This window comes from Paroedura picta, chromosome 1 (assembly GCF_049243985.1).
Source record: "Paroedura picta isolate Pp20150507F chromosome 1, Ppicta_v3.0, whole genome shotgun sequence".
Classification (NCBI taxonomy): Eukaryota; Metazoa; Chordata; class Lepidosauria; order Squamata; family Gekkonidae; genus Paroedura; species Paroedura picta.
Genome location: NC_135369.1, coordinates 201791502 through 201804887, shown reverse-complemented (window position 1 = coordinate 201804887; position 13386 = coordinate 201791502). Strand labels below are relative to the sequence as shown.

At 47.7% G+C, this 13386-nt stretch overlaps 1 protein-coding gene and 1 long non-coding RNA gene across 3 annotated transcripts in view; one reads left to right on the top strand and one right to left on the bottom strand.

Moving 5' to 3' along the window:
- The window catches only part of SLX9 (SLX9 ribosome biogenesis factor), a 58738-nt gene that overhangs the window by 2085 nt on the left and 43267 nt on the right, over positions 1 to 13386 (bottom strand). The window contains exons 3-5 of the mRNA XM_077316848.1: positions 12743 to 12811; positions 9622 to 9775; positions 2825 to 2887 (exon numbers count right to left, since the gene is read on the bottom strand). Coding sequence (XP_077172963.1) covers positions 2825 to 2887; positions 9622 to 9775; positions 12743 to 12811 — 286 coding nt within the window. The remainder of the gene's footprint in view (positions 1 to 2824; positions 2888 to 9621; positions 9776 to 12742; positions 12812 to 13386) is intronic.
- Positions 1 to 13386, top strand: part of LOC143827356 (uncharacterized) — a 93492-nt gene that overhangs the window by 51799 nt on the left and 28307 nt on the right. The gene's annotated exons all lie outside the window — the stretch shown is intronic.

Here is a 13386-nt window from a genome sequence, read left to right as displayed (position 1 = left end):
GCTGCGGGACAGACTCAAGATCAGGGCAAGGAGACAAAAGAGTGCAGCTGGCACAATGCCATTGTGGTTGGCCAGACGAGCAACAGTGAAGCCAGGCCCAAGAGAATGGAGCAGAGAGCAATGAGGAGGGCGGGGCAGAGACAGGCAGTGCCCCTTGCTCCTGCAGGATGAGCAGCTGGCTCTGGGCAGGCCCTTGAGGAGGCTGCCAGACAAAGCTTGGGACTGAACGATCCCTGGAGACGGCCATTTCTTTAAGCCATATATGGCGGGAGAACAGGGGACACTGTAAGCTTTCAGCGTTCCACAGGGCCTGCAAAACGAGCTCTTCCGCCAGGTCATGGGATGAGGCTGGGCCGCATGGTCAATCTGGACCCCCTTACAGTGGCAGTACCGTAGTCCATCAGGCACCCTCTGTTCTCCCCCCACCCTCTATAATGGGTTACTAAGGGGCAGTGTAGATATGAGCTGTGGTTTTGTCGCATGTTGTCTTGTTCTTATTATGTGGGGAATTGTATATGATTCGTTTTTATAAGTTTTATTGTATGGTTTTAATGGGGTTTTTATATGCTTGTAACTCGCCTCAGGCCTCCGGGGAGAGGCGAGGGATAAATTCAAGAAATATAAATAAATAAATAAATAAATAAATAAATAAATAAATAAATAAATAAATAAATAAGCAAGCGAACCAGCAGCAATAAAAGGTTCTTTTCTTTTGAACCAGGGTTTTAAAAGCTATTTCACTTTCTAATACTCTTGGCTTTAAGAGAAAGGGATAGGTTATGTTTTAAATCACTCAAGTGTCCTAATAGATTTTTTTTTTTAGCACTCTCACACGCTTGTGAGCTGTCTCAAACCACTTACCTGATTGGGATTTTAAAAGGAGGTGTTGTGGACTAGCTTTAGTAAGCAATAGTATTTGCATTAAGTTCCTCCTAGACGGTCAGGGTCAGAATGATTATCTCCAGGGTTCAGCATCTCGGAGTGAATCTCTCAAGCTTGTTGGGAGTTTAACCACAATTTTACGTTACTATTTAGCGGGCGGCTCCATTTGATGTTAAGGCTCCTCAGTTCAACGGAGGCATCCAAATGAGTCAGACCCTGGTGTCATAAAAGGCTTTGCTTCACAAAGGCAACGATGAACACCGGAAGCTGCCTTATCCTGAATGAGGCCCTTGGTCCTTCAGGGTCAGCATGGTCTACTTCAAGGGTGGTCAAACTGTGGCCCTTCAGATGTCCATGGACTACAATTCCCATGAGCCCCTGCCAGCATTCGCTGGCAGGGGCTCATGGGAATTGTAGTCCATGGACATCTGGAGGGCCACAGTTTGACCACTCCGGTCTACCTTAATTGGCTGCAGCTCTCCAAGGTCCCAGGCAGAGGTCTCCTGCATCACCTACTGCTAGATTTTTAAACCGGAGATACCCAGGATTGAACCTGGGACCTTCTGTGTAGCAAGGAGATCCTCTGCCACTGAGTCACAGCCCTTCCCAAAGTTTTGCTGATTTTGGTTAATGCTGGACCCGGGGAGCTACACTTCTTCCCTCCCCCACCTCCCGCCCACAGCAAGACACCCAACATGAAGTAAATCCATCCATTATTCCCCGGGACACGTGAGAGTAGGTGGGATATATGTACATTGGAAATAATGGCATATTGACTGGAGAGAGAATAAAAGAGCCAGTGTGGTGTTAAGAGTGGCGAACTCTGATCTGGAGAACCAGGTTTGATTCCCCCCTCCTCTTCCACATGCAGCCAGCTGGGTGACCTTGGGCCAGTCACAGTTCTCTTAGAGCTCTTCTTACAGAGCAGTTCTCTTAGAACTCTCTCAGCCCCACCCACTTCACAGGGTGTCTGTTGTGAGTTGAGGGAGGGAAAGGGGTTTGTAATAAGCTGCTTTGAGACTCCTCCAAGTAGAGAAAAGTGAGCAGAAACATAGTGCTGGAAGGGACTCAAAGGGTCATCTAGACCAGCCTCCTACACAATGCGGGAAACTGACAGCCTCCTGCACTCTGCCCATGGAAAGACTCACAGCCCAATCTGGCCTGGAGGGAAATTTGATCCTAACCCCATTTACCAATCGGGATTACCTTCACTCTGCTCTCCAGAGAGCCACCCAGGAAGTTGACTCCACTGCTAGCTGATGACAGGATTGAGAGATCTAAAGCAGGGGTAGTCAACTTGTGGTCCTACAGATGTTCATGGACTACAATTCCCATGAGCCCTTGTCAGTGAACGCTGGCAGGGGCTCATGGGAATTGTAGTCCATGAACATCTGGAGGACCACAGGTTGACTCCCCCTGATCTAAAGTATTGCCTCTTCCGATATGGTTCTGGGCACCAATTACAATGCTCAGACTGCCCCCTACAGGCTGCTCCCCTGCCTCATGCAGCCTGCTTGGCAGCTCCAGCCCCGTGTTGTTGCTTCTGTGACGGAGCTTCCGCCCTGTGCAATGGGCTGACCTGTGGGGTGCCGGCCTCAGGAGCTTTTATTAGGAGCCACAGCAAGCCTGATTCATTCTCTGTGGCTTCTAACGGGGTGCAGACTGCAGGCACGGTGGGGGTGCTCGTGGGGGCGGGGGGAGGTTTATTGCAGCGTGCACGTTTTTAAAACTGGAGTTGGTCGTAAGCCACCCTGAGCCACAATGGGTATAAATATCTTAAGGATCACACAACGCTGGCACGAGGCCTGGTACGGCAGCTGCCACCCAGCGAGGCCACGGGATTGCCCTGTTTTTATCTCCTCTAATGCTTCTGCCTCAAAGGCGGACATCTGGCCTCGCTATCCACAAGGGTCTCCCCTCGTCTCTTGGCCTCTGTACTTACAGAACTCTGCGCTTCTGGGCTGATTTCATCTGACTGAAGTTCGTCACCGCCTTCTTTGCCTGGCTGAAGAGCACGCAGACGAACGGGCAATCCAAAGAAGAAAAGAACAGAAGAGTTATCTGAGTAGAGAAGGCAAACGAGTGTGGGGGCTCGCCCCTTTTCATCCCTCCATCCTCAACCAGGCACTGAGTCACTGGCCTTCCCAGAGTTCTGGCTGCAAGAGGTTCACTCCACTCCACAAGCGGCGGGAATCAATCAATCAATCAATCAATCAATCAATCAATCTATCTATCTATCTATCTATCTATCTATCTATCTATCTATCTATCTATCTATCTATCTATCTATCTATCTATCTATCTATCTATCTATCTATCTATCTATCTATCTATCTATCTATCTATCTATCTATCTATCTATCTATCTATCTATCTATCTATCTATCTATCTATCTATCATACTTCTATACCGCCCTCCCCGGAGGCTCAGTGGCTAATTTCTCCCTCACTATTCCAGAAGGAACGTAGGAGGGATATGCGTTTCGACGCGGCTGCCCCGGAGATCACCGAAGCCTGAGGCAGCGTGTAGGAGGCCAGTGTCACAGCGCAGAGAGGAGGGGCGGTGATTCTGCTGCCTCTCCTCTCCGCGCCATGGCACTGACCTCCTATGCACTGCCTCGGGCCTTGGTTATCACCAAAGTGACTGTGCCGCACCAAAGCACACATCCCTACATGGTAGTCGTCAACCAAAGATATGCGTTAAATGTCCTTCAGTTATGCAGACAAACACATCTCCTCTGGCCTAGGGAAGCCAGCATCTGGGTGGGACCTGGAGACCCCCAAGAATGCTGGTTCATCTCCAGACTACAGAGATCAGTTTTCCTCCCAGAAATGGGATGCTTTGGAGGGCAGACTCCATGGCACCCCACACTGAGGTCCCTGTTCCTCTCCAGGCTCCACCCCAAAATCCCCCATCTAGAGCTGGCAACCGTATCTCCCACCCCACCCTCTGCAGGGGCTAATGTGGAGGTGGCACCCATCTGTTCAAAACCCTTGGTCCAAAAACTGAACTGCACAGCATGGGAGAAGGATGTTTTGACCTCAGAGTCTCTCTCTGTGTCTTTGTGTGTGTGTGTAGGGGCGGAATGGGACAGGGGAGAACGAACAGCGGCCTTGTAGTGACCCTCACCCTATCCCAGGATACTGTCCTTTGTAACAACAAGTGTGTTTTTCGCTCTCACAAGGCCAACTGTGGTGGGAATAAGCGCTCTTCCTCAAACCTCAATGAACAGAGGCAGACTGGAAAACGAACAGGGCCTCGGAACAACTGGTTATCTGAGCAGCCCTCAAAGCCAGAACTTTAGGGGCCCCTGGACCCACGAGTACTGACAACAGACACTGGGAGTAACCTCAGCCCACACAGGGCTTTGCGGGGTGGAAGGAGACAATGGCCATTTTCAAACTGCCTTTGTATTTCGTTTTAGTAACTGGTGGCTGATGGGTTTTTTTCTGCCCTTTCAAGACAGACCTGTTTTAGTAACCAGCCGGTAGTGAAATTTATTCATCTGCTCATGCAAACATGCTTGTAGAGCTACTTTTGAGCGATGCTGCTCTTTTCCGTTTTCTACCACTTTGTTGCGCTTCTGAATTGCTGTGGCGTGCTGTTTAAAATGACTGCAATGCTTCCTACAAAGCTGCTTTCCCCCCTGCCGTTTTTTCACCAGGCAATCTTCCCTGAACTTAAAAGAAAATATTCTAAGTTGAGCGCCGTAGCACTAAACCAATATAGCCTTTCAGTGCTATAGCACCACCACTGAGTCAATGGTGCTGCTATAGCACTGAAAGGCTATGCTGGTTTAGCACTAGAGCACTCAACTTACTTAAAAAAAAACTCCAAAGAAGATTGCTCAGCAAAAAAAGGGCAGGGAGGGAGCAGCATTGTTTGAAATGCCCACAGTGCTTTGGAGGTGGCTCATTAATTGAATGAGATTTGCTGTACATAACCACTGTCCCCATACCTCTTATCACAAGAGCAGACCAGCAACAAAATTTATTTGTTTATTCAGAACAGTAATGTGAAACTCTTCAATGGGTGAGCTGACACCAATTCTCAATGAAGAACCTGATCCAAGAGGCCCCTGGAGGCACCGGTAGAGTTTGCTGAGGCTCAGCTTGCCTGCAGCCCTCTAGAGCAGCTGCCCAGGGGGAAATATCCCTGTAAGACGAATGGCCAGCCTGCTCCCGCTTATTAACTTCCACCACACCCTAGGAAATGACTAAAGCAGTGGTTCTCAACCTGGGGGTTGGGACCCTTTCACAGGGGTCGCGGCAGGGCAAGCAGCTTGGCTGGGGGGGGGGGTGTGCCATCTACACAACAGCCTTGTGGGACAGATCGAGATAGAGCATTTGTCTGTCTGGAGCAGTGGAAAAGAGTGAGATCAGCATGGTGGGAAAGAGGCAGAGATGAACTGAGAAACCCCAGAAAAAAAAATGTATATACAATCATGAACAATGGATCTTCACACCATTGGTCAGTTTCGGTTTAATTTCTGTGAAAGAACACTTGCATAACTGTATTAAACTGTATTAAAGGGTCATGGCATAAGGAAGGTTGAGAACCAGTGGACTAAAGGATTATGGGTACTCCTCTCTCCCACTGCAGTTAAGTTGTCCCTGAGACTCTTTGAGCTTTAGTGGATCAGAACCCTTAAATGTAGGTAGCATCTCAGATCGTGGTAGGAGGATCGTTGGCATAAGCGCCATTTAGCTTTTAAACCAAGGTGCCACTGGAATTACTGATCAAATCACAGAGTTGGAAGGGACCTCCTGGGTTATATAAGTCCAGCCCCCCGCACAATGCAGGACACTCATAACCCATAACCTGCCTCTCCATCAGATGGCTATCCAGCCTCTGTTTAAAAATTTCCAAAGATGGAGAACCCACCACCTCCCGAGGAAGCCTGTTCCACTGAGAAACCACTCTAACTGTCAGGAACTTCTTCTGGATGTTTAGACGGAATTTCTTTTGCATTAATTTCATCCCATTGGTTCTGGTCCATCCCTCCAGGACAAGAGAGAACAACTCTGCCCCATCCTCTAAAAGGCTTGCTAAAAGGCTGCCCAAAGTTCATATGTTAACTACATATGAGTGGACTCCAAAGGGCTAGGAAACCCTGAAATATTCAACACCAAATGTACACGATTCAAGGTAAGAAACAGGCAAGCACATCGGAATAAGCCATCCGAATCACTCCTCGAAACTTCTGCTCCAAGCTTTGCCGGCACAGAACTGCCTCCTCCTCCGTTTCACTCATTCGCAACGAATGGCATTCCTCATTTTTTTTTTTTACACTGTGCAGACTTCATTCATTATAAATGAACCTTGCCTGCACGCTCTCCTCTCCTGCTGGGGCGATCAAATTTCTGGAAAATCTAATCCTCTATGAACAAAAGCCGACAAATCACTGGGAGCAGGATCCCACTTTTTTGTGCAATCGTTCTAAGTCTAGACCAGAGGTAGTCAAACTCCGGGCCCTCCAGATGTCCATGGACTACAATTCCCATGAGCCCCTGCCAGCGAATGCTGGCAGGGGCTCATGGGAATTGTAGTCCATGGACATCTGGAAGGCCGCAGTTTGACTACCCCTGGTCTAGACAAACCTGCTGTGTTTTAAAAAGCCACGCACACACAACCAGAGCACAAGTGTTCATGCGCAGTGGGAATGGAGTCGTACGACAGGTCCGCCGCTGCAAAAAGTAATGGCTGTTGCTCTGAGCTAAGGGAGCATCGACTCCCAGACAAGAGAATTCAGCGCACGCTTCCCGATTTGGCTTTGGGGCTTGAGTGAACTAGACGGGGTTACATACCAATACGAACCACAAGCTCAATGAGGTCAGAAGTTCTGTGGGGAGGGGCGCTGTGGCTCAGCGATGGTGCATCTGCTTGGCATGCAGAAGGTGCCAGGTTCAGTTCCTGACCTCTCTAGTTAAAGGGATCAGGCAGTAGGGATGCGAAAGGTCCTTGCCTGAGGCCCCGCAGAGCTGCTGCCGGTCTGAGTACACAATACTGATTGGGATGGACCTACAGTCTGATTCATTATAAGGCAAGCTTCATGTGTCTGTGTGAATGCAGATTAAACATCACGTCTTGCTGACGATGAATGCACCCATGCATATCTCACATTAAAAATGGTCTAGCGCTTAGGGTCCCGTGCTGGCTTTCTCATGAAACCCTGAGTTTTCTTGAGAATCCTGGAAAGGGTCCCTGAATAAGTGAGAGAGAATTTTAAAATATATTTTTTAAATTTGTTAAACACTTATCAGGTGATGTGACCGTATATGGTAATGCTGACCCATGCCTCCCCTCCCAAAATGGCCAGTGAAGGGCCTGGAGGGGATGGGAAGGGGTGGGCCTCAAAGGTGCCACTGGACTCAAATTTTGTTCTGCTACTTTAGACCCACATGGCTACCCACCTGAATCTAATGGTATTTTTAGCTTTTCTTGAAGGAGTCCAACACAAAAAACAGGCAAATTGGCTTTATGATGGCAGAAAATAAAGGGTCTGTTTTGTTATTCCTCAAACACCCATGGTCTGAGGTTATATCTGGGCTGCTTCCACTTCAACCAGAGGTCATAGGGTTTTCCTAGAAAGAGTAGTGCACATCCCCCCCCCCCCCAATAAAGGTTCAAATCCAGTGGGGAACAGAGAGAAGGGAAGCTGTAATCAACAATGAGATTTGAATCACGCAGGAAACCATTCTGCTTAAAAACATAGGCAGAATAATAAACCTGCTGCATCAAACAGCATTTCTTACGATCCTGAACAAAGCACGCCATTTTCAGACACGATGAAAAGAAAAGAAAAAATCAAAGGAAATTAGACTTTTTGGATTGTAATGATTTCAACAGAATTTGTATCAAAGGGTAACGGCAGGAAAGCTGTGCGCGGCGTTCAGAAGGCTGAATAAAGTCTGCCCATAAGATGGCTTAAAGTAAAACGCAAAGCTTAAGATTTGAAAAAGCTACCCCGAACACCATGAGCTCATTTTATCAAAGGCTACGTAAAAACTCACAGGCCGGGTTGTCGGACGTTGAATTTCAAGATCACTGTTTGAGTACCAATTAGGAACTAGACTGGCCCACAGAGAGATCCCTAGAGTACACATTTCTATTGAATGAAAAAACTACATCTCATGCAAACGCTGCTTCGGCCTGGTGCGTATTTGCTAAGTGTTCGCTAAGCTTCACTGTGTGGTGCACATCCTATCCAGGTTTCTGGACAGCCTGATGAAGAAGAAGAAGAAGAGGAAGAGGAAGAAGAAGAAGAAGAGGAAGAGGAAGAAGAAGAAGAAGAGTTGGTTCTTATATGCTGCTTTTCCCTACCCGAAGGAGGCTCAAAGCGGCTTACAGTCGCCTTCCCATTCCTCTCCCCACAACAGACACCCTGTGAGGTGGGTGAGGCTGAGAGAGCCCTGATATCACTGCCCAGTCAGAACAGTTTTCTCAGTGCCGTGGCAAGCCCAAGGTCACCCAGCTGGTTGCATGTGGGGGAGCGCAGAATCAAACCTGGCATGCCAGATTAGAAGTCCGCACTCCTAACCACTACACCAAAAGCAGTCATTGCAGCTACCAAGACTCATAACACGGTCAGATGCTAGGGTGAGGTGGTCTAGGATGGAGGTAGGGCTGCCAACTTCCAGGTAATAGCTGGAGGTATCCCAGAATTACTATTGGTCTTCAAGTGACAGAGAACAGTCCCCCTGGAGAAAATGCCTGCTTTGGAAGTTAGTCTCTATGGCAGGGGTAGTCAAACTGCGGCCCTCCAGATGTCCATGGACTACAATTCCCAGGAGCCCCCTGCCAGCGAATGCTGGCAGGGGGCTTCTGGGAATTGTAGTCCATGGACATCTGGAGGGCCGCAGTTTGACTACCCCTGCTCTATGGTATTTACTGAAGTCCCTCTTCCCAACCCCACCCCCCAATTCCCCAGGACTTTACCAACCCAGACCTGGCAACCCTAGATAGAAGTGGGGGAGTACACAAATGTTCTTTCCGATGATCTTTAATAGTCCAGATGGAGAAACATGTCTATCATCCAGATCTGCTTCAAAGAAATTTCTCTGAAGGCATCAGGGTATGAAACCCTGTGCTTCGTTTGTAGTTAATACCCTCGTATGCTTTTGCATTAATTTATAAGTCATCCGGCCTTGGAAACTTTCCCTGGCAGGCAAGTTCATTCCCAGTGGACAAGTTCACCTGGTGGAAGCAGCCATGAAGCCCTGGCTCTATCAAGAAATCTCAAAGAAAATAACTTCTTGGTCCTCGTCCACAGCCCAGTCAGGCTACGGAAGGGTTCTGGAGTCAAAAGAAAACACAAGTCCAGTGGCATCTAAAGGAGAAACTCTAAGGCAGGGGTAGTCAAACTGCGGCCCTCCAGATGTCCATGGACTACAATTCCCAGGAGCCCCTGCCAGCTGGCAGGGGCTCCTGGGAATTGTAGTCCATGGACATCTGGAGGGCCGCAGTTTGACTACCCCTGCTCTAAGGTTTCCAGCATGGGCTTGTGTGAGTCACGGCTCACAGCTTCTGAAGAACTGAACTCTGACTCATGAAAGCTCATAACTGAAGGAAACGTCGGCCTTCAAGAAGCCACTGGATTTCTTCCCTTTTTAAATTTTGCAGAACTGAACGGTGAGCCCTCTGGAATTATTTTGCCTTCAAAGCTTACTTAACCAAACACCACAAATGACCTAAATTAAAGGGGGGGGGGAACATTTTGACATAATAGGCGAACGTACGTCTTAGGCTGTTTGGAGAACTTGCTGAAGGTTACCAGGTCCGAGAGCTCGGGCAAAGCTTCCATCAACGGATTCATATCTCCGACAACTGGGGTAGCTTTTCTCTTTGCCTCTGCTTTTTGTAGTTTTTTTGCTAGCTTAATATCTTCTATTTCTGAGAAATGGGAGGAAAACGGTTTTCAAATCTTTCTTCTTTATAACATTTTCTCTTTTCCGCTTGTACGCCCCCTGCAATATGCATACCGACCTTTAGCTGTCAAGTCACAGCATTCTATAACCAGCCTCGGTGGGGTTTTCAAGGCAAGTGATTTTGCCATTGCCTGGTATTCCTTAGAGCAGGGGTAGTCAAACTGTGGCTTGCCAGATGTCCATGGCCAAGCCATGCCAAACTGTGGCTTGCCAGATGTCCATGGCACATGGGAATTGTAGTCCATGGATGTCGGGAAAGGCACAGTTTGGCCACCTCTGCCTTAGAAGCCTTGCATCCGAATCAGCCATTCTCAACTTCTTCAGGCTGTGAGAAACCCCAGAAATGGTGCAATCGTGCAGAGTATGGTTGGGAAACATAGTTGTGTACATGCTTACCTGGGGCCTCTCCCCTCCCACCCCCTCCAGGCACATTAGCGGCCATTTTGGGAGGTGGGGTCGACATATATGGTCATATCACCCGATGAATGTTCAACAATTGTTAAACATACATAAAAATTAAACTCCCGCCCATTTGGGAAGCCCTTCCAGGGCCGTCAAGAAACTCCAGTGTTTCACAAAACACTGGTTGAGAAAGCCTGATCCAAATCTAGCCAGAGATGATCTTGCTTAGCTTCCAGGATCTGACAAGACTGGACCAGCCTCGACTCTTCCAAACCAGGGCATTGGTGTTAATCTATACTTAGCCCAGGATGCAGTTCAAAGCTCTCAAAGCTCAACTCCATAAACACAATAGGATTATATTTGCATTGCACGGAATGAAATTAAAATTCCACGCTGTCTTTGTAGGTTATGCAATGGCATATTTCCTGGCATTCCAACTGGCTTTGCAGCATGATGTCTGGAGGTCTGACTTCATTATTACCACCCTGTTTACTCCACGAGGTCTGTTCATTCCTCAGTTATGACGTTTGACATTTGAATCTATAACATCCCAGGCTCTTCCAGCTGACCTGTCATTTGGGGCTTTTAATGGATGCCTCTGCAAAATATGGATTGTATACACTTTTGCCTCGGAAGGCGAGATTGGCAAAGCTTTCCCTTCAGCCACACTTCTTTTTTTGGTCTGGTTCTGCAAAGCAAGGCTCAAAAGCCTCCCAAAAATGTCACTGGCTTCAAGTTTGCACGTACCCGATTCCGAATTCTTTTCCTATGAAATCTTTTCTGGGGGGAATGAGCTATGTTGCTTGCATGCAGCGTCTGAAGCTTCGCAGGATTTTTTTTTTAACATTCAATTCTCACTGCTCAGAATGGAAGACACCTGATGTAACATGTGCCATGCCCAAACCTAGATAGCCTGGACTAGCCTGATCTTATCAGATTGCAGAAGCTAAGCAGGGTTGACCGTGGTCAGGACTTGGATGGGAGACCTCCAAAGAAGGGCAGGGTTGCTGTGCTGAGGCGGGCAATGACGAACCAACCTTGGACATCTCTTGCCCTGAAAACCCTATGGAGGCACCACAAATTGGCTGAGATTTGACAGCAACACACACACACACTTCGTTGTGAGGATAAACATTCTCAACTGGCAAAAAGGGGGGGGGGAAGCGGCATGGTAGTCTACCACCAGCCCCCTCCTCCAAAGCAGAAAAGCAAAACTATCTCCCATATTCCAGTGTATAATGGAATCAAAATGCATTTTACGGTGATAACTGTTTTGTTGTAAACTGCCCTGAGCTGGTATGATGGGAGGGGCAGTCATATAAATCAAAGCATAAACAAGCAAACAAACAGTAAGTACATTCACAAGGAATCATTCTATAAAGTGACTAACATTAATTTAACAGCCTTTTCACGGCACCTTAGTGCACTGGTGTTCAGGGTGGTCATCTCATTGGCTCGGTCGACAATGTTACACCAAGTGCACCATCTCGGCTATAATCAGACACACGCACCAACTGATTTCTGCCAAGCTGTGGAAAATACTCAGGAAAGAATATTCTTCAAGTGGCTTGGTTCCTTTCTACCCCTCTCAGACAAGACGAGGTTAAACCTAAACTGAAATGCCTTCAGCCTGGGCAGAGGGCATAAGAGGAGGAAGAAGAGCACGTGGGTGGCTTGAGGATTTCCTGGCTCATTCTAGCAACAAACCAACCACGGTTTGTTCATGATATTAACATGGAGCTCCTGGAAAATTTACAGTGCTGTAATGGTTAGACCAGGGGTAGTCAAACTGTGGCCCTCCAGATGTCCATGGACTACAATTCCCAGGAGCCCCCTGCCAGCAAATGCTGGCAGGGGGCTCCTGGGAATTGTAGTCGGACATCTGGAGGGCCGCAGTTTGACTACCCCTGGGTTAGACTGTTAAGAGGGCAGCCAAGGAAATAATCCGTTTCTGCTAAACCACATCAGAGGAGGCGTTAGGTTTTTATGTCCCACTACCTGAAAGTGTCCCAAGGTGGTTTATAAACACCCTTTCCCTTCCTCTTCCTACAACAGACACCCTGTGAGGTAAGTAGAGCTGAGAGGACTTTAAGAGAACTGCTCTGCGTGAACAGTTCTCAGAGAACTGAGACTGGCCCAAGATCACCCAGCTGGCTGCATGTGGAGAAGTGGAGCATCAAACCCAGTTCTCCAGATTAGAGGCCACCACTCTTAGCCACACACACTGGCTCTCGTAACTTTGGGCAAACCACGCTCCCTCTCAGCATAACCTACCTCACAGGGTGGTAACAACAATAAGATTGGGGGGGGGGGAGACTTTATGCAATCCAGAACTACTCCCAGAGGAAACAAGGCACAAAACAAACACTTCATTTCAAATGTTTGTGGAGAGAACCAGAGCAGACTGGGAGCTTAAGTGGGAGAAGTACCAGCTGGCACACTTGAGCGTTCACAACTGGCAAAGCTTCATAGGGAAGGGCCTTCCAGACCACCCCACCCCAAATGCCTAGCAGAAGCAAAACAGACTTACTCTGTAGCCATCTCTCCTTGCGTAGCTTCATTTTATCTTTCTTAGACAAAGGAACCTTCTTTTCTCCATCTGGAAAAACCACACAGAAGAGGTTGATGAAGGCCCCATCCTGCCCTGACACTGGAAGCAAGCAGGTTTTATTTGCAATAGTTCCTCAACCTGTCTAAATATAATTCCAAGTGCAGAAGCAAAAAGGGGAGAGAGAGAGAAGCAGAAATTAGGTAGCTGCACCTGAGAAAAAATTTAGGACAGTGTGGAAAATGCATCCAAGACACAGACTAAATGTCTGATGTCAAAAGCTACTGGGGGAATACCATGGAATTATCATGTTGGTGTTTAAGGTGCTGTTGATTTGGGAATCCTGTTGATTTGGGAAATTTCTGTATCCTCGGGGTGTTACCTGATAACTCTTTCTCCTGTCAGAAGAGCAGCCACTGTTTGCTTGTGGCAGAAAACACAAGACAGAACCTTTGGGAACCTAACAAGTCAAGAAATGTATCGCTACACATTTATCTATCAAAAATCATCAATTCATATTCAACACACAATCAACAAGGAATATGCAATTAAAGTGACAAGTGCAAATAACACCCCCAAAAATCCGTACCGATACTGGTAGCATTTATGGATAGATTTCTGGCCTT